The following is a 578-nucleotide window of genomic DNA, read 5'->3' as shown; positions in this document are numbered from 1 at the left end:
CAAAACCCGTCTGTGGGTGACAGAAATAATTAATTAAACACATCCCTTGGTTTGGGTGATCACCAGCGCTGGGGTCTCCACCTCGCCAAGCAACCCAGCGGGTAGCCAGTTCCCAAAACGCAGCGGGTGCCGCACCGAGGGCTACGTTTCAAGGTTGAGGAAAAGGGGGACAAGCCCAAGGGATGGTTTATTAAAACCAAAGCCCCTCCTGCCACCAAAACGAACGGCTGCAAAGCTCACCGAGGGGCTGTGAGGAGAGGGGGATGCCAGACCTCCCCGATGCCAGCGCCAAACCCTGCGAAAAGCGGCGATTCCGGGTTAAACGAGATGGGGAGCGGGAGGGTGAGGAGGAGGGTGCGCTGCCCTTCCAGGGAACCGAACAAAGGAGTGGGCGAGGGGTTGCCTGGCGCAAAGGCTTTTCTCCAGGGTTTGCTGGCCAAACCGGGCTGGCCAGCAGCAGCAGAGCCCACCTGCCCGCCTGAACTCTGCCCTCCACGACCACAAAGTCATTAAGACTTGCTCGACCCTTTCCTACAAGCAGCAAATCTTTGGGAGGAGCGTAGGAGCACGGCCGCAAC

General features: G+C 59.0%; 1 protein-coding gene across 1 annotated transcript in view; it reads right to left on the bottom strand.

The window, feature by feature from the left end:
• ATP13A2 (ATPase type 13A2) overlaps positions 1–578 on the bottom strand; it is a gene marked incomplete at its 5' end in the record, with an annotated part of 13,703 nt that overhangs the window by 11,350 nt on the left and 1,775 nt on the right. Inside the window, 1 exon segment of the mRNA XM_010153275.1 lies at positions 241–295. Coding sequence (XP_010151577.1) covers positions 241–295 — 55 coding nt within the window.

Source organism: Eurypyga helias, unplaced genomic scaffold, assembly GCF_000690775.1.
Source record: "Eurypyga helias isolate BGI_N326 unplaced genomic scaffold, ASM69077v1 scaffold32456, whole genome shotgun sequence".
In the NCBI taxonomy this organism is placed as follows: domain Eukaryota; kingdom Metazoa; phylum Chordata; class Aves; order Eurypygiformes; family Eurypygidae; genus Eurypyga; species Eurypyga helias.
Note: the sequence above shows the minus strand (reverse complement) of the source record. Positions and strands in the feature narration are given on the sequence as shown.